We start from the raw sequence: 23,636 nt of genomic DNA, 5'->3' as shown, positions 1-23,636 counted from the left end.
GAACCAGTCTAAAGGCATGACCTAATTTTGTTTTGAAAACACACACATGAGAAATAAGTCATATTATGATAAGAATGGAAAAGACCAACAAGGCTGAGTGTGCCATCCAATCTGAAAAATGTTGAGGGTCAAACCAATCAACCAATCAATCGGGGCCCAGCTCTGGTTCAGACTCTTTGAGTACACGGCACTAGAATTACATTTCTGTTAATCACATATTAGTAATAATTAAGATGCAGAGAGAAACTCACAGCCAACATCATTCTCAATGGTGAAAAACTGAAAGCATTTCCTCTAAGATCAGGAACAAGACAAGGATGTCCACTCTCACCATTATTATTCAACATAGTTTTGGAAGTTTTAGCCATGGCAATCAGAGAAGGAAAAGAAATAAAAGGAATCCAAATTGGAAAAGAAATAGTAAAACGGTCACTGTTTGCGGATGACATGATACTATACATAGAGAATCCTAAAGATGCCACCAGAAAACTACTAGAGCTAATCAGTGAATTTGGTAAAGTAGCAGGATACAAAATTAAGGCACAGAAATCTCTTGCATTCCTATACACTAACAATGAAAAATCAGAAAGGGAAATTGAGGAAACACTCTCATTTACCACTGCAACAGAAAGAATAAAATACCTAGGAATAAACCTACCTAAGAGGGCAAAAGACCCGTATGCAGAAAACTATAAGACACTGATGAAAGAAATCAAAGACAATACAAACAGATGGGGAGATATACCACGTTCTTGGATTGGAAGAATCAACATTGTGAAAATGACTATACTGCCCAAAGCAATCTACAAATTCAATGCAATCGCTATCAAATTACCAGTGGCATTTTGTCACAGAACCAGAACAAAAAATTTTACAATTTTGTATGGAAACACAAAAGACCCCGAACAGTGAAAGCAATCTTGAGAAAGAAAAATGGAACTGGACGAATCAGGCTCCCTGACTCCAAACTATACTACAAATCTACAGTAATCAAGACAATGTGGTACTGGCACAAAAACAGGAACATAGGTCAATGCAACAGGATAGAAAGCCCAGAAATAAACCCACACACAAATGGTCACCTTATTTTTGACAAAGGAGGCAAGAATATACAATGGAGAAAAGACAGCCTCTTTCCCAGTGCTGGGAAAACTGGACAGCTACATGTAAAAGAATGAAATTAGAACACACCCTAACACCATACACAAAAATAAACTCAAAATGGATTAAAGACCTAAATCTAAGGTCAGACACTATCAAACTCTTAGAGGAAAATATAGGCAGAACACTCTATGACATAAATCACAGCAAGATCCTTTTTGACCCACCTCCTAGAGTAATGGAAATAAAAACAAAAATAAACAAATGGGACCTAATGAAACAAAAGCTTTTGCACAGCAAAGGAAACCATAAACAAGATGAAAAGACAACCCTCAGAATGGGAGAAAATATTTGCAAACAAAGCAACTGACAAAGGACTAATCTCCAAAATATACAAGCAGCTCATGCAGGTCAATATCGAAAAAACAAAGAACCCAATCCAAAAATGGGCAAAAGACCTAAACAGACAGTTCTCCGAAGTAGACATACAGATTGCCAATAAACACATGAAAAGACGCTCAACATCACTAATCATTAGAGAAATGCAAATCAAAACCACAATGAGGTATCACCTCACAGTGGTCAGAATGGCTATCAACAAAAAAATCTAGAAACATAAATGCTGGAGAGGGTGTGGAGAGAAAAAGGAACCCTCCTGCACTGTTGGTGGGAGTGTAAACTGATATAGCCACTATGGAGAACAGTATGGAGGGTCCTTAAAAAACTAAAAATAGAATCACCATATGACCCAGCAATCCCACTACTGGGCATATACCCTGAGAAAACCATAATTCAAAAAGAGACATATACCAGTGTTCATTGCAGCACTCTGTACAATAGCCAGGACATGGAAACAACCTAAATGTCCATAGACAGATGAATGGATAAAGATGTGGCACATATATACAATGGAATATTACTCAGCCATAAAAAGGAACGGAATTGAGTTATTTGTAATGAGGTGGTTGGACCTAGAGTCTGTCATACAGAGTGAAGTAAGTCAGACAGAGAAAAACAAATAGTGTATGCTGACACACATATATGGAATCTAAAAGAATGGTACTGATGAACCTAGTGGCAGGGCGGGAATAAAGACGCAGATGTAGAGAATGGACTTGAGGACATGGGGTGGGGGAGGGGAAGCTGGGAGGAAGTGAGAGAGTAGCATTGACATATATACACTACCAAATGTAAAATGGATGGCTAGTGGGAAGCTGCTTCGTAGCACATGGAGATCAGCTTCATGCTTTGTGACTACCTAGAGGGGTGGGATAGGGAGGGTGGGAAGGAGGCTCCAGAGGGAGGAAGTATGGGGATATATGTATACATATAGCTGATTCACTTTGTTGTACAGCAGAAACTAACACAACATTGTAAAGCAATTATACTCCAATAAAGTTATTTAAAAAGAAAAGAGATGCAGAGAGGTTACCACCTAAAGAAAATTGGTATTTTATTTTATTTTATTTATTTATTTTTTGCGGTACGCAGGCCTCTCACTGCTGTGGCGTCTTCCGTTGCGGAGCAACAGGCTCCGCACGCGCAGGCTCAGCGGCCATGGCTCACGGGCGCAGCCGCTCCGCGGCATGTGGGATCTTCCCGGACCGGGGCACGAACCCGTGTCCCCTGCATCGGCAGGCGGACTCTCAACCACTGCGCCACCAGGGAAGCCCGAAAATTGGTGGTTTAATAATTTAAAAAACTACAGTCCTTAGGGTGTTCAACAAACTAGATTTTCTTGAGATTAGGGCTGTCTCCACGGACTGTTTTCTGAATTGTAAGTCTATTAGACAATTTCATGTTTGACAGTTAGCTCTTTTCATTTGTTGCTCAGACTACCTTCTGCTCACTACCGTCCTAAACAAACTACATTTCCCTTAGGACACGGAGAATCTGGCACCAGTAGCTGGCACATCCAGCTGCTGAATCATCTGTTATTCCCGGGAATTTGAAATTCTACAAATCCTGAATTGCTTATTCTAGCAGTCTCCTACTTTAGGCACAAGTTTGTTCTGTAAACAGCCTCTCGGGATCTATTATTCTGCATTTAAAGTTTGTTTTAGGACGATAGGCTCCTGTGCAACTGCCAAAATGCATGGCTGCTCGCGGCAGACACAGGTGTGCGTGGGGAGGGCCTGCTGTGGCTGTCAGATTCAAGGCCCATTGCTGGCTTCGCTCCTTGCTCCTGCCGGCCTATGGTTGTAACGAAGTACAAAAGCAGAGTGGGAAAAACTGGAGACAATCCCAAAGTCCTTCAATCAGTGAATGGATAAATGAATTGCAGCACATTCACAAATGGACTACTACTCAGGAGTGAAAATTAACCAACTATTGCAGCAAAAGGGATGAATCTCGGATGCATTTTGCTTAAGGGAACGAAGTCACGCTCCAAATGCTACGTACGATACAATTCCATTTGTATGACATTCTGGGAAAGGCAAAACTAGTAGAGGCACTAAGGAAAGATCAGTGCTTGCCAGGAGCTGGGGTTTGGAGGGGGTATTGGCTACACAGAGGCAAGAATAAGAGAAATTTTGGGGATAATGGAACTCTTGTATTCTTGACTGCGGGGGTGGTTACAGAACTCCATGCATGTCTCAAAACCCATAGAATTGTACACCATTTTACTGTACATAACTAAGACGTATATACAGTAAGAAAATGAGGATAGTGGTTTCCCTTGCAGCAGGAAGTAGTGACTGGAAGTGAGCTGAGGGGTAGGGGTGCCTGCGGTGCTGGTCCCGTTCTGTTTTTTGAGCTTCACGCTGGTTATTACACACACAACACTGGTTTGTAAAAACTCACTGAGGTATATGTACACTTATAATAATGCAGTTTATATATGTATGTTATACTTCAAGAAAAAGTAAACAAGAGAGAGGGTGAGAGAGAATTCCAGCCTTCACTGTCCTTCGGTCTCATCCCCCTAATTCTTCACATATCTGTTTACTACTACTATAGGTGACAGAAATGGCTAGAAAAATCCTAGTGTGAAACTCTCCCTGGTAAGGTTTCGTACCTGTTCCTAAATGTCTCAAACAATAATACCAGGTTACCTGACCACCAATTCTGTTCACAATGCTGTTTAGAGGACCAGGCTTTGTTTTGCCAGTTCTTAGGTAACCATATTTGGGGGTGGAATGGAGAAAGAGCTGGTAGTAGTAGGAAACGAATGAGAAACCAGTGAGTAAGTAGTGACTATTTTATTCTTAAATTGAAAGACAATGTATTTTATCTGGGCAATTTAAGTAATTTTTTCCAGACCTGTTTCTAGACTCTCAATAATTAATGTTCTGGAGAATCGCTAGGGACAGTAGGGTCTAACACTGTACAGAGATGTGAGAATGGCTTATGAAATCTTGATGTCTTCCAGTTCCATGTTTAAGGCTGAGTTATGGTAGGTCACAATCACAGCATCTTTGACAAAGAGTAGGAATCCTTAGAAGAAGAGATGAGTTAACAAGACTATAGAGACTGAAATGTAAATAATTTCTTAACTAAAAGTCTGTCAAAATTTCTCTATAGGGATAAAGAATGGTGCACCATATTCTTCTTTCTCACTCTTCTGCAACCATAAACACACTCCAGAGCAAGAGGAAGAACAGATATTGAGAGTCAAGTATCAGATGCTGTGATTGGTGTTTTGTACACACTGTTCTATTTAATCCTTATTAATAGTCCTGCAAGGTAGTCAATCAAATCTCATTTAAAATACGGCACGGGACTTCCCTGGTGGTGCAGTGGTTAAGAATCCTCCTGCCAATGCAGGGGACACAGGTTCAAGCCCTGGTCCGGGAAGATCCCACATGCTGCAGAGCAACTAAGGCCGTGTGCCACAACTACTGAGTCTTCGCTCTAGAGCCCGCAAGCCACAACTTCTGAGCCTGCATGCCACAACTACTGAAGCCTGCGCACCACAACGAAGAGTAGCCCCCGCTTGCTGCAACTAGAGAAAGCCCGCGCAGAGCAACGAAGACCCAATGCAGCCAAAAATAAATAAATAATAAAATACGGCAAAATGAAGTCTCAAGTTAATCTATACAAGGGGAGTTGGAACAATTCCAGGCTTCTGATTCCAAGGAAAAGGGAATTAACTTTTAGGGTGCCCCCTTTATTTGTAATCTTACTGATTCTCAAAATATCTCCGTTTTACAGAGAAACAGAAAAAGGGATGACATGACTTGTCCAACTAACGTTACATAACCAGTAAGTGGTAAAGCTGGCATTCAAATCAAGTCACTCCATAGCCCACATTCTTCACATTATAGAACTCTGCTGCCAAAACCAACGAGAGCTATGTTGTGCAATTCTGGAGGGAGATCAATGGACTCTTCAACATCGGACTGAACCAGATAATCTAAATTTGGGTCAGAAAAGTGACATTTGTGTTTTTCCCTGATATCTTTCAAATCCGACCACCTCAATAAAATCTCTTAATTTCACTAATATTTACTTTCTTTCAGTCAATAATTCACATCCCGAGGGACTGAAGAGCCCATTAAATTCAGCTCACAGCAAGGGAGGAAAAGTAACTGGAATGGTAGAAAAACTACTGTTCCAGGAGCCAGGAGTTAAAGGCTCTAATCCTGGCTCTGTTCCTGGTTGCAGTGCAACTTTGATTAGGACACAGGGATCTCTGGGCTTCTGTTTCACCACCTGTAAATTAAGAGTATTCAAGGCAGAATCTTAGAAGGTAGCTGTTTAGTACTTTAGAAAACAAATTTTCCTCATTAGTAAAGTCCCCAAATTGCCAAGTTTGGAGTTTAAATACTGTGTGGTGGTTCAGCAGGTATTTGCTGACCAGAGTGTATTCTGCTAGAATGAGCCCCCCTTCAAGCTCACTCCCATCATTTTTTGAAGAGCCCTGAGCAGATATGGAATAGGAAAGCAACCAAAGACGTGTAGTCACATTTAAGAGGCATTTTTATTTTTGCCGAATTAAGGGTATTAAGAAGCATATTAAAAATATGGAATATTTCATAAAACATTCAAAATAGTATTATTCCCTGTGTATTAGAATAGTGGACTTTTCCCCCTAATGAATAGTGTTCCATTTCTGGTTCTAAAGAGTTTCTTTCCTTGTATGTCACTATGACAGGGCTGGGCTGACTTGTTTCCCAGAAACAGTCCTTCCAGCTGCGATGGGAATGACTTGTTCTGTGGGTCTGTCCTTACTTACTATGAGACTCTGGGTAAGGACCTTCATCTAAGTCTATCTTTATCTGTAAAGGGGCAGTAACATAACATAATTTAAGTCATAGCACCTTCCACAGTAGGGGCTGAAAAATGAGGCAGCATAATAGTATATTAGAACTTGGGACAGAGAAACTTTGATACCAATACCCAGCACTGTCATTTACTAGCTAAGTAATCTTGGCCAAGGGATTCTGCTTAAGCCTTATAGTGCGGCCAGTAATTCTTAACTTCTTTTGAAAAATTAAATGATACTAAAGTGTCTGTTGCATAGTAGTACTAAACAATTAGTACTTTTATTAATAATTCTATACAGTCTAGAAAGGTGCACAAAAGTATCTTCTTACAAAAAATCACTTAACAAGGACATTCAGAAAGCAATGTAATATACATTTTAACACATAAATGGTGTCATTTTTTAACCTCTTTGATATTTTACAACATTCGACCAGTAAATACTTCAAAATGGTTTATGCTGGGGTCCTGCTATAAGGTGATTTCTGAGGCTCTTGAGATCATTTTACAATAGTTTTCTTCTAATCTATTTATGTTTGGAAACAACTTATTATATTAGCATGTAACAGCTGTGGTATATATTACAATGTGTTAACATATTCAATTCCAAAACCTACAGAAGAAATATGATTAGGTTGCCTAATGATTCTTGAATTGTTTACAAATCATGTGATGCCCCAAATTGTTCCAAGAAAATGCTAGCTTGTAAAATAATTTTTTCTTTCAGAATACAAGACACATTTAACATACAGATTTTACAATAAAGTTTATTAGCTGTTCTCCTCTTTCTCATAAATGGAATGGATAATGTTGATAATTCTTTACAAACCAGTACTCATTTGTTTAAGAAACTGTAATGAGGAGGTTGTCAAAAACACATATTTAATAAACTCCAAAAAAGCAATGGGAAGCCAAACAGTATTATTAATATAAAAGACCAGAGAAATTGATTTCTGAAATTGTTATCTACTTTTCACTAAAATTTCTTAATTGCTCACCATGAAGATCTGTGCAACTCTACTGCAGAGCAGCTACAAGAGATGAAAGGTGTACAGTCTGAGGGGAAAACACTCATACACATGAGGTTTTTGCCTGTTTGCCTGTTAATGAAAGGAGAACTGGAAAGAGGTGGAGACCAAATCCAAACCCAATGACAAGAACAATGGGAACAACACCCAACCCCCCCCTGAAAAAAAAAAAACCCACAAAAAACCAACCAGGAACCATTTGAAAACTTTTATAGAAAAGAGGAGAACATGCCCATGTTTTTATGTATAACCTAATTTCCCTAAGGGCTTCTTTCCACAACCACCATCCTCCTGTTTTCACTTCACACGATTAAGGAAGATAAAGTCCAATCAATTAATATTTAACTTAAAACCAAACCAAGAGAGTAGGTGGCAAAAGAAAAAAAATATATTTTAAATATACATATATATGTTTGTGTGTGTGCAACTATGTAAAGAAAATAATTCCCATAGTTACAGAGTTTAAAGAAAGTTATATATATATTTATATATATATATTTTATTATAACAAAATAGTCAGTTATTGTGGGTAAAATATTCATTAAAATCTGACCCCTAAGAATGCATTTAAAATTTTAGACTATGAATTGGACTCCTTTCCCACTGCCATAATGATTACATCATCACTGTAATGTCTGTTTTGTATTTATGTCTATGAAATTTTCTCAACCTTATGTGTAAAAGGTAAACTCCCCTAGCACCTAAACATGGCCTCAATTCAGAAAATGTGATGATCATTATGTATGAACTTTTGTAAGACACTATAAATAGTGTTGCACAAGTAGATTAAAAACATTTAGACATTGTTATTCCTAGCAAATCTACTGGGAGGAAAAAAAAAACTTCAAACAATAAAAGACTTTAAGAAGATATGAATATCCCTTGTGAAATTATTAAAGTTAACTCAGATATTAATTTTGAAATTAAAAAACATATTTTCCTTATTTGTCTGTAATGAAATATTTGCTTTGATAACATAAGTCAATTGAGAAAAGGACTTGAGAGCTAATATGTTGGCCAAACCATGCTATTAAAGTTAAGCGTGCATTGTTGCTCAAAGTTTACTAAATCATTGATTAAAACCACTTTTCTTTCATTTATATTGAAATTTGGAAAGAATGTATATAAAGCTTCTCTGAAAATCTCTTAAAGTTACTTTCCCTTAAACATTAAGGAATTTTACCACAATTTCCCCGTCTCCCCAAATCCTATTAATAGCTGGTCAGGCCATTCCATCTTCATTTGTGAAAAATGGCCACAAACCAATAGTGAGATAAAATAATACAGATATTACAACTTGAAGGAGACACTAAGATGTCAAAAATAAGTGCAACTGCAGACCATGATGAGTGGGATATGATTCAACATGGAAGAAGTATTGAAGACAGACTCCAGAAGGAAAGGGCAAAGAAATGTCAGAGAAAATGAGACTATGGAAAAGAGAAACATCAGTCCTCATAACTTTTCTTTTGCTGGAACCCAGATGTAAGGACCAGACTGTTCTTCTATGATCTGCTTCACTTGGTTGTAAATGTCTTCCAGCGTATCTCCCTGTATAATAGCTGTAATGATAGAAACAAAATCAGAAACCTCCATTAAAATTGTCTATCTTCACCATTACAATTGTTGGTAAGACAGCAGAAGCTATATCTTAGAAATACTCATTCAGGAAGAGATACCATCTATGTATTGTTTGCTTAGAAAGGGCTCATTTCATGACTTTTCTTATTTTTAAAATAGAAAAAAATTTATTTTAAAAATTTATCAGAAAGCAAGATTTGGTGATTTTTTTACTTTGTTTTGTGTATTTGGGAAATAGACACTGAAGTAATTAGAGGCAAAAGAGCATTTGTCTGCAACTTACTCTTAAATGTTTCAGCAAAATTATAAATGTGGTAAAATGTTAACATTTGTGGAATACAGGTATATGAGAATTGGTACTATTCTTGTGATTTTTCTGTAAGTCTGAAATTATTAAAAATCCTTAAAAAAAGACACACACACACACATGGGTTACAACACCATGACACTTAATGGTACTTAATATGAACACCAAATATAAGCTAATCATTATTTCAAACAAACAATAAACAACAACAAAAACCTATCCAAAGATACCTAAGGAATAATTTAAAGAATAAAATGAATTTGGGAATTGCTACCTATTCTTCTCTTTTTAAACAAATAATATCTTAAAATAGATCAAAATTTATAAAGAATAAGAGAAAAGTCAGTTTCATTGAAGAAGTCAAGTCTGAATGTTTTCCTCTGTACACGCTATCCTCATCGACAACCTAAGAAACACTAAATTTCAAGATTCCTCATCACTGCAACCTAGATTAGATGAATTATTCTGGAACTTAGAGCACTTATTATTACTACCGGTAAATGTGGGCATAGTTCAAAATCCATTTCAATGGGTGAGTGCATATGGCTCCAAAGCAAAATTCTACCATAAAGGGCACTGCTACACATCATGCCAACCTGTGAAATGTTCAGTAAATTCTTGTTCCAGTTTCATGGCTCTCTCAAATGTCTTTCTGGCTTGTTCTTCCGTCAGACGCTTATTCATTTCCCTATACAAATAAATTTAGAAATTAGTAATTACTACATTATAATACTTTTGAAAAAGGATGACAAAGGAGAGAAGACATATAAAATCATGAAAAGTTGTGCTCTGTTGAGAATCTTAATGTCATTAAAAACTACATCCAGTCACTGACTATGTAGCTTTTTACTTGGAATGACAGAAGGGTTTCAACACATTTTTGCATTAGTTCAAGACAGCCTAAAAAACTAAGCATTAAAAAAAAAAACAAAAAAAAAAACTAAGCATTAATTTGACAGTTTTGACTTCGATGAAAATTTCATATTAAAATATGACTTACAGATCTACTTACCAATTTCTAGATAGTAAAGGGGATACATGAACACATTAAATAATACCATGAGAAGGCAATCAGCAAAATATAGTCTAGGGAAAACTGCAGAATAAATGAGTTGGTTTCTTCAACAAATAAACAGAAAAAAGAGAAGATATGAAGGGAGAATCTGTAGATCAAAAGACTTAACAACCAACTGTCACAAACAGACCTTGTTTGGAACTTGATTCAAACAAATTGAAAAAAATTAAAACTTATGAATCAAGAAAACATGAACTGATGATATCAAGGAATTACTGTTTTAGTGTGACATAGTGATTTTTTTTCTTCTTTATGCTTGTTCATATTGCTTGGACCTTCTACAATGTGTACGTATTTTTTTTATACAGCAGGTTCTTATTAGTTATCCATTTTATACATATCAATGTATATATGTTTTAGTGTGACATCACAGTGATGTTTTTTAATCAAGAATTTTATCTTTCAAATATATACAAAGATGTATGGATGAGATCATATAATGTCTGCGGTTTGTTTCAAAATAATCTGGAGTGGAGCGGTAAGGAGGTGGGGGGGATAGATGAAATGAGATTGGTCACAGTTGATAATTAATGTTACAGCTGGATGATGGATAAATGGAAGTTTGCTCCCAACTTAAGAGGGAAAGCTTTCAATGTTTCATCATCAAATATGATGTTTGCTTTGGTATTTTGTAGATGACCTTCATCAGATTAAGGAAATTCCCTTCTATTCATAGTTTACAAAATATTTTTGTCATGAATAGATGTTAATGTTATCAAATGCTTTTTCTGCATTTATTAAAATGATATTTTTTTATACTAAAAGCTGTTTTGTTTTTTTTTTTTGGCTGTGGCGTGTGGCTTGCGGAATCTTAGCTCCTCAACCAGGGACTGAACTTGGGCCATCACAGTGAAAGTCCCGAGTCCTAACCACTGGACTGCCAGGGAATTCCCCATAAAATCTGTTAATGCGGTACACTACACTGATTTTTAAAAAAATTGAAGTATAGTTGATTTACCATGTTGTTAGTTTCAGGTGTACAGCAAAGTGTTTCTGTTATATACGTATCTATTCTTTTCATATATATATATTCTTTTTCAGATTCTCTTCCATTATAAGTTATACAAGATACTGAATATAGTTCCCTGTGCTATATAGTAGGTCCTTGGTGTTTATCCATTTTATGTATAGTAGTGTATATCTGTTAATCCCAAACTCCTACTTCATCCCTCCCCGTCCCCTTTGGTAATCACGTTTGTTTTCTATGTCTGCGAGTCTTGCACTACACTGATCTTTAAAAATTACTTTAAAAATTGTGGTAAAATATACACAGTATAAAAGTTACCATTTTAGCCATTTTAAAGTATACACTTCAGTGGCATTAGTACCTATGCAAGCATCACCACCATCCATCCCTATAATTCATTTCATCTGATAAAACCAAAACTCTATACCTATTAAAAATAACTGCACTCTTGCCTCCCCCTGGCCCCTGGCAACCATCATTCTTTCTGTCTCTATAATTCTGACTACTCTAGGTGCCTCATATAAGTGGAATCATACAGTATTTGTCTTTTTGTGACTGACTTACTTCACTTAGCATAATGTCTGCAAGGTTCATCCATGTTGTAACACATTGCAGAATTTCCTTCCTTTCTGTGCATATACTATATTTTGCTTAACCATTCATCTGTCGATGGACATTGAGTTTCTTCCATGTTTCAGCTATTGTGAATAATGATAACATGAACATGGGTGTACAAATATCTCTTTAAGACCTTGTTTTCAATACTTTTGGGTCCATACTCAGAGGTGGAATTGCAGGATCATATAGTAATTATGATTTTTAGTATTTTGAGGAAGTGCCATAACTATTTTCCACAGCAACTGTACCATTTTACATTCCCACCAACAGTACACAAGAATTCCAGTTTTTCCACATCCTTGGCAGCAATTATTTTCTGTTTTTTTGACAGTAGCCATCCTAATGGGTGAGAGGTGGTATGTCATTGTAGTTTTGATTTGCATTTCCCTAGTGATTAGTGATGATAGGTATCTATTCATGTGCTTATTGGCCATTTGTTTCTCTTCTTTGGAGAAATGTCTATTCAAGTCTTGTGTCCATTTTTGAATCAAGATTTTTGTTGTTGTTGAGTTTTAGTTTTCTATATATTCTGGATATTAATCTGTTATCAGACATATGACTTACAGATACTTTCTCCCATTCTGTGGGTTGCCTTTTTATTCTGTGGATAATGTCGTTTGATATAAAAAGTTTTAAAATATTCACAAAGTCTAACCTTCCTTTTTTTCTTTTGTTACCTGTGTCTTTGGTGCCATATCTAAGAAATCACTGCCAAATCCAGTGTTACGAAGCTTTTGTCCTATGTCTCCTTCTAAGAGTTTTATTGTCTTACATTTAGGTCCTTGATCCATTTTTAGTTGACTTTTGTATGTGGTGTTAGGTAAGGATCCAACTTCATTCTTCTGTATGTGGATATGCAGTTTTCCTAGCACCATTTGTTGAACAGACTGTCCTTTCCTCATTGAATGGTCTTGCATCCTTGTCAAAAATCAACTGACCATTTCTTCCCCCTGGTCTTTTATCTCTGTTGTTATGCCAGTACCACAGCATTTTGATTTCTGTAGTTTGCAATAAAATTTGAAATCAGGAAGTATGAGTCTTCCATTTTTTTTGTTCTTTTTAAAAGATTGTTTTCACTATTTGGGGGTTCCTTGAGATTCTATATGAATTTTAGTATGGATTTTTCTGTTTTTGCAAAAATGTCATTGGGATTTTGATAGGCATTGCATTGAACGTGTAGGTCACTTTGGGTGGTACTGACATTTTAACAATATTAAGTGTTCCAATCCATGAACATGGAATGTGTTTCTACTTATTTATATCTTAATTTCTTTCAGCAATGTTCTATAGTTTTTTTTTTTTTTTTTTGTGGTACGCGGGCCTCTCACTGTTGTGGCCTCTCCCGTTGCGGAGCACAGGCTCTGGACGCACAGGCTCAGTGGCCATGGCTCACGGGCCCAGCTGCTCCGCAGCATGTGGGATACTCCCAGACTGGGGCACGAACCCGTGTCCCCTGCATCGGCAGGCGGACTCTCAACCACTGCGCCACCAGTGAAGCCCTGTTCTACAGTTTTCATTGTACAAGTCTTTCACCTACTTGGTTAATTCCTAAGTATTTTATTCTTTTTGATGCTATTGTAAATAAAATTGTTTTTGTAACTTCCATTTGAGACTGTTCATTGTTTATGTACGGAAATGTAACTGATTTTTGTATGTTGACTTTGCATACTTCTACTTTGCTGAATTTATTAGTTCTAATGGCTTTTGTGTGGAGCCTTTATGGTTTTCTACAGATGAGATCATACCATCTGCAAACAGAGATAATTTTGCTTCTTCCTTACCAATTTGGATGGCTTTTATTTTCTTGCTTAATTCCTCTGGATACAACTTCTAGTTCTACATTAAATAGAAGTGGTGAAAGCAGGCATCCTTGCCTTATTCCTGATCTTAGAAGAAAAGCCTTCAGTCTTTCACCATTGAGAATGATGTTTGCTGTCAGTTTTTCATAAATGGCTTTTATTATGTTGAGATAGTTTCCTTCTATTCTTATTTTGTTGAATGTTTTTATCATGAAAGGGTGCTGAATACTGTCAAATGCTTTTTCTACATCAGTTGATGATCATGTGATTTCCCCCTTCATTTTGTTGATGTGGTTTATTACAATGATCCATTTTCATATGTTGAAACATCCTTGCATTCCAGGAATAAATCCCACTTGCTCATGGTGTATAATCCTCTTAATATGTTGGTGAATTGTTTGCTAATATTTTGTTGAGGATTTTAACATCAATGTTAATAAGGGATATTGGTCTACAGTTTTCTTGTGGTTTTTTTTTTTTTTTAAAGAAGATGTTGGGGGTAGGAGTTTATTAATTAATTTATTTATTTTTGCCATGTTGGGTCTTTGTTTCTGTGCCAGGGCTTTCTCTAGTTGTGGCAAGCGGGGCCACTCTTCATCGCACTGTGCGGGCCTCTCACTATCGCGGCCTCTCTTGTTGCGGAGCACAGGCTCCAGACGCGCAGGCTCAGTAGTTGTGGTTCATGGGCCTAGTTGCTCCGTGGCATGTGGGATCCTCCCAGACCAGGGCTCAAACCCGTGTCCCCTGCATTAGCAGGCAGATCCTCAACCACTGCGCCACCAGGGAAGCCCTTCTTGTAGTTTCTTTGTATGGCTTTTGTATCAGGGTAATGCTGGTCACACAGAATGAGTTAGGAGGGATTGGCATTAGTTCTTCTTTTAAATGTTTGTTATAATTCACCAGGGAAGCCATCAGATCCAGAGCATTTCTTTGTTGGGAGTTTCTGACTACTGATTCAATTTTCTTAATATAGGGTGTATAAGTTATATGTATACAAAACTTACTATAGTTACAGGTATATTCAGATTTTCTATTTCTTTGTGATTTCGTCTTGGTAAGGTTTTATGTTTCTAGCAATTTGTCCACCTAGGTTACCCATATTTTTGGTGCCCAATTGTTCATAATACTCTCAGAATCCTTTTTATTTCTGTATAATCAGTAGTAATGTCCCTACGTTCATTTCAGAGTTTAGTTTCAGTCTTATTTTGCCTTAGTCTGTCTGCCTAAAGGTTTGTCATTTTTCTTGATCTTTCTGAAGAATCAACTTTTGTGGCCTAACATATGGTCTACCCTGGCAAATGTCCCATGTGCACTTGAGAAGAACGTGTATTCTGTTATTACTGGCTAGAGTGTTCTGCATATGTCTGTTACGTCTATCTGGTTTATTGTGTTGTTTAAGCCCTCTATTTCCTTATGTATCTTCTGTCTGGTTGTTCTACCCATTATTTTGAGTGGGTACTGAAGTCTCCAACTATTATTGTAGAGCTGTTTCTCCCTTCAATTGTGTCAGTTTTTCCTTCATATATTTTGATGATGTGTTATTGGGTACATAACTGTTTATGATTGTTATATCTTCTTGCCATATTGAAACTTTAATTAATATACAATGTCCTTCTTGTCATATATAACCTTTTTTGATTTAAAGTCTACTTTGTCTGATATTGGTATAGCTACTCCTGATCTCTTTTGGTTACTATTTCAATAGAATATCTCTTTTACTTTCTCAACTTGTTTGTGTCTTTGGATTGCATGTGTTTTTATCCAGTCTGCCCATCTTTGTCTTTTGATTGGAGAGTTTAGTCCACTTACATAAATTACTGGAAATAAGGACTTCCGTATGTGATAATTCACTTCTCTCTTGCTGCTTTCAAAATTCTGTCTCTGTCTCTTGATAGTTTGATTAAAACGTGTTTCAATGTGGGTCTCTTTGAGTTCATTTTATTTAAAGATTGTTGAGCTTTTTGGATGTTTATATTCATGTATCTCATCAAGTTTGGGAAGATTTCAGCCATTATTTTTTCAAATATTCTCTCTGCCTTTTCTCTCTTTCTTCTAATACTGGGACTCCCAGATGCATATGTTCTTCCGATTGATGGTATCCCACAGGTTCCTTAGGATCTGTTCACTTTTCTTCAGTCTTTTCTCTTTCTGTTCATAGCCTTGATAATTTCCATTCTTCAAGTTTGACGAATCTTTGTTCCTGCCTGCTCAAATCTGTGTTTGAATCCCTCTTTGAATGAAATTTTCATTCAAAAATTTGAATGAAATTTTTCATTTCAGTTTTTGTACTTTTCAGCTCCAGAATTTCCTTTTGGTTTCTTACCTCTTTATTGATGTTTCCATTTGGTTCACACATTGTTTCCTTGACTTTTTCCACATCTTCTTTGAGTTTGCTGAGAAACTTTAAGACAGCTGTCTTAAAGTCTTTGTCTAGTATATCTGCCATTAGGTCTTTTTCAGGGACAGTTTCTATTGATTTATTTTTTCCCTTTGAATAGGCCATACTTTCTTGTTTCTTTGTATGCCTTATAAATTTCTGTTGAATACTGGACATTGGAATCTTATAATGTGATAATGCTAGAGGTAAAATTCTCCTTCCTTTAGGGTTTTTTGTTTGTTTTAAATTGTTATAGGATGTCTCCATGCCAGGGATTAGCCTGAGGTATACACGTATGGTCTTCTCAGATATTTTCTGAGCCTGTGCCTTTCCCTGGGCCTGTGTGTTGACTTTCTGAATACTCCTGTATATGTGAACGTCCTAGTCTGGCTCCCAAATGGGAAAAAGAAAACGTAAAAGAGGGGGAAAAAAGGCACCAGCCCCTTAACTCTCTAGAAGTCACTTCAGCCTGAGAGGTGGGGCCCTGCAACAGTGGCAGTGGGGTTTGCAACAATGGCTTCCTGCTTCTGTGTCTGCACCTCCACAATTAGAAGCAGGAATCAGCTATCTGAGCACAGATTCCCCAGTGTTTGGAGGACAAGGTCCTTATTCCCCACCTTGGCTCCACAAACTTTATGTAAGCTGCTCAAGGAATGAGTGCATGGCTACCTGCTAGGGGGCTGAAGGTGGGGAAATGGGTAGTTGCTACCGTGGTAAGAGGTGAAATATATCAAATTTGACAGTTCAAACCATCCCCTAGAAGCTGCAAGCCTTCAATGAATTCCTGAGTTCCAAAATACAGTTGACCCTTAAACAATGTCAGGGTTAGGGGTGCCAACCAACCCTCCATGCAGTTGAAAATCCATGTATAACTTAACAGTCGGCCCTCCATATGCTTGGTTCCTCTGTATCCATGGTTCTGCATCCACAATCAACTGCAGATTGAGTAGTACTGAAATATTTACTACTGAAAAAAATCCATGTTTAAATAGACCCATGCAGTTCAAACCTGCGATGTTCAAGGGTCAACATCAGACAGATTCTGCAAGTCCAACTGTTGTCTAGGTGGGGAGATAGATTCCTGGTGCTTCCTACTCCATCTTCTCTCTAGCTCTATCACTGATTAATCTTAAATGTTAACCTAGCCTTGCATTCCTTAAATAAACCCAACTTGGCTGTTGTATTTTATCTTATTAAAAAAATTGTTGGATTCAAATTGCTCATATTTTGGTAAGGATTTCTGTACCTATATTCATGGTAAGACTGGTTTGTCACGTTCATTTCCTGTGAAATCTTTCACAGGTTTTGGTATTAAATTAACGCCCATAAAATTAGTTGAAGAATCTTTATAAGACTGGTAATACTTCTTAGCTTTTGATAGAATTCAGTAAGTCCTTTTGGCTCTTTTATTTGTGGAAAGGCTTTTCATAACAAAGTCAAGTTCTTTAGGAGTACAGGTCTAGATTTTCTATTTCTTTTTTTCCTTTTCTATTTCTTCAGATTTTTTTAAAGCATAACTTTCAAACATAGAACAGAAATATCATAAATATATATCTTGATGAGTTTTCAGCAACTTACGCTTACCTGTATATCTGGTACCTAGACTGAGATAGAGAACATTACATCAGCACCTAAGAATCTGGGTGTCTTCACTCCAGTCACCAACCTACCCTCAAAGAGTAACCTCTATTTGATTTCTATAAGCAATGATGAAATTTGGGATCATGGAGTATATATACTTTTAGGTCTGAATTTTTTTTTACTCAAATTATGTTTGTGAGATTCTTCTATTTATACTTTTGTGTGTAGTTGGAGATTGCTCATTTTCATTACTGTAGAATATTTCATTTTGTGTGAATATGTCATATTTATGTAGGCTCTGATGGGTATTTGGATAGTTTCAAGTTCTTAGTTATTTAGTATAGTATTTCCAACTTATCTAGTACATTTCTTTGGTAAACATACGTAAAATTTCTGTTGAGTATATATCTAGGAATGAGACTTTTGGGTCCTAAGTTATGTGTATGTTCAGCTTCAGGAGATACTGTAAACAAGTTTACCAATGTGGATGTACCAATTTGCACTCCTATCAGTGTTATGAGCTTCATTTTTTCCACATCCTTGCCAACATTTGGTATTTTTTCATTTTAGCTATTTTAGTATAACATATGACCTTGTGGTTTTAACTTGCATTTCCATGATTAAGCATTATCTAAAATGTTTATTAACTATTTGGATCCTCTTGTGAAGTGTCTAAGTCCTTTGCTCATTTTTCTACTGGGTTGTCTGTGTTAACATTTTTAATGTTCACTGGATGTTTAGTGATATTCCCATTTTCATTCTTGATGTTATTTATGCCTTTAAAATTTTCTTTCCTTGATATTTCTTATTAAATTTTTTTCAAAGAAAACATTTTTGATTTGTTAATCCTCTCTACCATATGTTTGTTTTCTAGGCTACTACATCCTCCAAATTTATTTACTTGACAATTTTGTTACCATTGAGTTCAAAACATTTATTAACTTATGGAGTGACTTATTCTTTGATCCACAGAATTTCCAAATATTTGGGGATTTTCCAGTGATCTTTTAATTATTCATTTCTACTCTAATTTCATCATGCTCAGAGATATTTGTTTTTAATCATTTGAAATCTGTGGCTTAGCATATAATTAGTTTTGGTAATTATTTTAAGTGCACTTGAAATCAAGGTGTAACTTTTGCAGATGTTGAGTGCAGTGGTCTATGTATGTCAGTTAGGTAAAGTTTCTAAATTGTGTTGTTGTATATCCTTATTTATATTTTTATTTGTTTTCTTATTCTATTCCTCTGTGATTCTTTTGTTACGTTCGCCCACTATGACTGTGGAATTATTATTTTTCCTATACAGCTGTTAATTTGTGCTTTAGATATTTTGAGACTGTGCTACTAAAAGTGCAAAACAAATGTATAAGTATATCTTCGTAATGGAGTGAACCTTTAACTTCTATGAATGTTCCTCTTTATCTCTAGTAATACTTCTTACCTTAGAGTATACTTTGAAAGTAGTATAAACCAGCTGAATTTATTTAGTGTTTGTATGGTATATCCCTTTTTTCTATTCTCTTTCAGCCCTTCCATAGACTAATAATTAAGGTATGTCTTATAAAAGCAACATATAATTGATGGGTTTTATAGCACACTATCCCAAAATATGGTACCTTGGCTTGAAGGAATTTGAAAAATGACGGGTAAAGGAAGGACTCTCTGACCTTCCCCTGAAGCAGGTCAATAAGACCCTCATGTGAGAGGTGACCCCCCCTATACCTGAAGAAAAGGACTATCCTTATCTCTGATGATGGAGGGAAGCTGAGAAGAATTTGAATGAACAAGCCTTACTAAGTTTCCATTAGTTTACTACTCTTAAGTCATATTGTCTGGTCCTATCACATTTTCCCATCACTCTCCACTCATCTAACCTAGTATAAAAATGTTCAGGCTTAACCATTCCTTTGGGTTTTCATTTTCTTATGAAGGTCCTATGTCATGTAAAACTTAAATAAATTTGCATGCTTTTCTCTTGTTCATCTGTCTTTTGTTACAGAGGCCCAGCTGAGAACCTGGAGGAATAGAAGGTAAAGATTCTTTTCCTTTTCTACAAAAGCAACATATAGTTATTTCTCATTCCTCTATTCTGCCAAGTTTTGTATTTTAATTGGACCATTTAGTCTAGAATTTAATTAATGAAACATGTGGGTTAATTTATACTATCTTACTATCTGTATCCTTTTGCCCCACCTATACTATGTTTCTATTTGCTCATTCCTCTCTTCTTTTACTATTTATTTAAATTCTATTTTTTGTCCTCTATTAGGTAAATATTTATACATTATTTTATTCTCTTAATGGTTACCCAGAGCTGCACTGCCCAATTAAGTAGGTACTGGACACATGTGACTATTTAAACTTAAAAATTCTAACATATGTTACTTTATACTTTAGTATATTAACGTTGATGATTATGATAGTTAATATCAAGAGTGCTTATTTAATCCTCACAACAACCCTCTGAGTGGATATACTATTATTACCTGCATTTTACAGATAAAGGAATTGAGATGCAAGAAGGGTAAGTAAATTACCCAATCTAATAAGTAACAGAGACTGGATTTGTACTTAAGAGGCTGTGCCTTAGGCATTTACACTTACATGATATTTTCCATGGATTTGGGTTTAATAAAAATGGAGATTGGGTAAAGTTGTGCAATCTGTAATCTCTTTATGGCATTTCCAGACACATCGAGGATACAGTGTTTGCCCTAAAACAGAGGGAATAGGGAAGAAAAACAAGTGAACCAAGTATTTTCAACTATATCAAAGGTACATTTCCTACAAGTACAAAATCTGAATTATGATGTTTGGATCCTGTTCACTTTAAGCAAACTTGTCATTTCTGTTACGAAGACAATGAATAATGACTATGGATAACTGGTTTTCCATTCTCAAATATTACATTTAAAAAGGAATGAAAATACAGTTCCCTTACTCCTAGCTTTCACAGATCAGTAATCTCTCAAAACGGCAACCAATATGGGGTTCCTATCTTTTACTTCGCTGAGAAAGGGCACTAAAAAATACCCTAAGCGACCATCTTACCACAACCATCATTTCATAAAAGAATATATGATCAGGGCTTCCCTGGTGGCCCAGTGGTTGAGAGTCCGCCTGCCAATGCAGGGGACAAGGGTTCATGCCCCGGTCCGGGAAGATCCCACATGCCGCGGAGTGGCTGGGCCTGTGAGCCATGGCCGCTGAGCCTGCGCGTCCGGAGCCTGTGCTCCGCAACGAGAGAGGCCACAACAGTGAGAGGCCCGTGTACCGCAAAAACACACACAAAAAAACAAACAAAAAAACAAATAAAAAAAGAATATATGATCAAACAAGAATGTAAAAGTGTAGGATAAAGGCGAATCTTTAAAACTGAATAAATTTAAATTTATAAAACCTCACTACCACTCTCTATTTTTCATCTTACTGGTGACCAGTAAAAACTTTATCACAAACTGAAGCATTTGGAAACCCCAATTCTGAATTTAAGACGCTTTCCTGACATGCTTAAATTCACTGCCAAAGGCCATTAAGATTTTTAGTAAAGATGAGCATTTCCATGTTAAATAGGGTAGTACTTCTAATTTATCAAACAGATTTTATTATAACATTTAAAGTCAGGTACTACCCCATAATGCGTCTTATAATCTAAGGGCTTGAATCCACCCGAATGAATGATAATTTCAACTCAGTAGGACTATTTAAAATAAAAAAATTAATATTTTATGAATATTTCAAACATATAGAAGGTAAATAACATATATACCTGTACCCACCACCTCCTTTTATTAGATATTACTATTTTACCTGATTGCTTAATTTTAAAAAACTTTACATTGAAACATTAACATTCTATCTTGTTTGCTTTATTTTACCTCCCTGTATATATATGTACACAATAGCTTAACAGTAAATTGCAAACATAAACCTTCTTTACCCCTTATTTCCTAAACACAATGACATCTCTTAAATAACCACAGTATAATTTCAGTTGGTCATCTAGTATCCTTTACTGCAAAAGGAAAAAAAGTATTCTTGCTCTAGGGTCCAATCCAGGACCACACATTGCGTTTAGTTGTATTGTCTCTTTAGCCTCTGTCAATCTGGCACAGTTCTTTAGTCTTTGTCTTTCATGATCTTGATATTTTTCAAGAGTACAGAACATTCTTTTTCATAGAATATGCCTCAACCTGGGTTTGCCTGAAGTTTCCCATCAGATGGCAGGATACACATTTTTGGTAGGAATACCACAGAAGTGATGTTGCATCCTTCTCAGTCCATCATATCAGGAAGCATAAGATGTCTACTAGTGATGTTAATTTTGATCACTTTTTAAAGGTTTTTGTCTGCCAGGTTTAGATTACTATTTTCCTTTTGTAGCTGATAAGTATTTGGGGCAAGGATATGTTGAAACTATGTAAATATCCTGTTTCTCATCAGGTATTGATTCACTCATTAATTTTAGCATACACTGATGATTCTTGCCTGAAACAATTATTATCATGGTGGTTGTCAAGAGAGCTCTCCTAATTCCATCATTCCTTCTAACCTTATTAGCAGACATTCTAATAATGTAAGGTAAAGCTTTCCCTTCTATCTACTTATTTATTCATTCATATATTTATTTATACCATGTATTTATTTATACCATTATACCATTATGGACTCTTGGATTCTTGTTCTCTGTTATAATCAGTTATTATCATTTATTTTAATATTCCAGTTATGCCAGACTTGGCCACTGTGGGGCCTTACAGGTTGGTTTCAGTGTCTTTTTGACATATTTGTATCATTCTTTAAGCACTTCCTTAGTTTTCTGACAGAGCAAAATGTTCTAGGCTCATCTTGTACTTTCCCAGTGGAATCAGCCATTATTCTAATGAGTTCTGGACCTTTTTAATGGAGGATAGTATTTAGAAGCCAAGATCTAGACACTAGATATTCTCATTGTTTATTGACGAGTCATCATTTTTAGGCCTCCTTTGTGGACAGAGCAAGAAAACATATATACACATTTATATTTCTATATCTGTATTAAGATGCATGGGTTTATATTCATATCTCTAATTCCAATCCAATTACCATAGAGCTTATTCTACCCTCTCCCCTTTCCATATTTCTAAAATCCCTTCTTTGACAGTGAGAAATCTAGCTCCCATCAATTGTCAATATATTAATTTATTTGCTCAACTCTAAAATATACCTTAAAGTAGTTTCAGACCTATTAACCCATACCACTCTAATTAGAGTTCAATATTTGTTCATAGGCTTTCTGTCTTTAGCCTGTCTTCAAGGATTATTGGGATTAAGACTTCTCCCCTCCCTTCCTCTCTTCAATGAAGTTATTTGAAAATTAATTTAAAAATAACTATTTGAAACGGACTAGGTTTAGTCTGCTCATATATCACTCTGCTTTCCCCTCATCTTCTCTTTTTGTTTTTTTAATATACAAAATGTTAACACAGTTCTAAAGTCAAAATTATACAAAAAGGTATACTTGGAGAAATGCTATACCTCCATCCCTTCTACCTCAATCCCAATCTCCCATCCTTTCCACTCCTCCCTCGTAGGTAACTGATCTCAGGTTTGATTTATCATTTTTATATCTTATTTTTGTGTGAATTGTGTATTTATATCTTTTGTCCATTTTCTAATAGATTCTGGTCTCTATTTGCTCAATTTTTAAGAGTTTTTAATATTCGGGAATATCAGCCCTTTTCTTGAAGATTTTTTGTCAGTTGTTTTTTGACATTGGTAATGGTGTTTTCTCTTAGTTTTAGGAAAAGTTTTTTGGTCAAGCAAAAGTCTTTTTGTTTTCATGTGTTCAGAAGTTATCAGTCTTTTACTGCATCTGAATTTTGATTCACGGTTAAAAAACCTTCCCTATGCCCAGGTTATATTTTCTTCTGTCAATTATATTAGAGCCAATTTTTGTGTATGGTGTGAAGTATGGTTCTTTTATTTATTTATTTGGTTGCACTGGGTCTTA

At 36.0% G+C, this 23,636-nt stretch overlaps 1 protein-coding gene across 5 annotated transcripts in view; it reads right to left on the bottom strand.

Annotated features, from left to right (window-relative positions):
• Positions 1-6,556: 6,556 nt before the first annotated feature.
• DLG1 (discs large MAGUK scaffold protein 1) overlaps positions 6,557-23,636 on the bottom strand; it is a 280,091-nt gene continuing 263,011 nt past the window's right edge. For all 5 annotated transcript variants that reach the window (XM_024752078.1, XM_024752079.1, XM_024752080.1 and 2 more), the window contains 3 exons: positions 20,249-20,358; positions 9,822-9,913; positions 6,557-8,899 (listed from right to left, as the gene is read on the bottom strand). In XM_024752078.1, coding sequence (XP_024607846.1) covers positions 8,793-8,899; positions 9,822-9,913; positions 20,249-20,358 — 309 coding nt within the window. In that variant the 3' untranslated portion in view covers positions 6,557-8,792. The remainder of the gene's footprint in view (positions 8,900-9,821; positions 9,914-20,248; positions 20,359-23,636) is intronic.

This window comes from Neophocaena asiaeorientalis, unplaced genomic scaffold (genome assembly GCF_003031525.2).
Source record: "Neophocaena asiaeorientalis asiaeorientalis breed wild unplaced genomic scaffold, Neophocaena_asiaeorientalis_V1.1 scaffold293, whole genome shotgun sequence".
Classification (NCBI taxonomy): Eukaryota; Metazoa; Chordata; class Mammalia; order Artiodactyla; family Phocoenidae; genus Neophocaena; species Neophocaena asiaeorientalis.
The sequence above is the reverse complement of the archived record's forward strand: the minus strand, read 5'-3'. Positions and strand labels throughout refer to the sequence as shown.